Source organism: Meleagris gallopavo, unplaced genomic scaffold (genome assembly GCF_000146605.3).
Source record: "Meleagris gallopavo isolate NT-WF06-2002-E0010 breed Aviagen turkey brand Nicholas breeding stock unplaced genomic scaffold, Turkey_5.1 ChrUn_random_7180001882046, whole genome shotgun sequence".
Lineage (NCBI taxonomy): Eukaryota > Metazoa > Chordata > Aves > Galliformes > Phasianidae > Meleagris > Meleagris gallopavo.
The window spans coordinates 1-481 of NW_011146215.1; the positions used below are offsets into that span (position 1 = coordinate 1).

Genomic DNA, 481 nt, shown 5'->3' on the forward strand with positions numbered 1-481 from the left:
GTGGGCGGTGGGGGTCCGGGGGGTTCGGGGGCTGGGGGGTGCAGGCTGAGGTTTGATGCCGTGAGCCTTCATGTAGGAGATGAACTGCTCGGGGATCTCAGCCAGCACGTCCTTGGCCAGGCGCGCCATGCTCAGCACCTGGCTGCCCCCCCGGTCCGTGTAGTCACGGAATGGGACGAACTGGGGGGAGGGGAGGCACAGGATGGGGACTTTGGGTCCCCCTAACCCTGTCCCCTGTGTCCCCATATCTCGCTGCCTTCCCCCATGGCCCGGATTACTCCGTGTCCCGCTGCACCTCCACGCCACGATCCCCTCCTTCCCCCACGTCCCTCTGCGTCTCCCCCGGTCCCAGCATCCCCCCCTCCTGCTGTACCACCCCCACCCCCACTGCACCCCAGCGCACCCCTACCCCACCCATCCCATCCCCACACTGGGAGCAGCAGTGGCACCCAATCCCGCTGCTATTGGGAGGGGGCTGCAG

General features: G+C 68.0%; 1 protein-coding gene across 1 annotated transcript in view; it reads right to left on the bottom strand.

Annotated features, from left to right (window-relative positions):
- Nucleotides 1-6: 6 nt before the first annotated feature.
- LOC104916311 (copine-8-like) overlaps nt 7-481 on the bottom strand; it is a gene marked incomplete at both ends in the record, with an annotated part of 829 nt that continues 354 nt past the window's right edge. The window contains one exon of the mRNA XM_010727362.2: nt 7-180. Coding sequence (XP_010725664.2) covers nt 7-180 — 174 coding nt within the window. The remainder of the gene's footprint in view (nt 181-481) is intronic.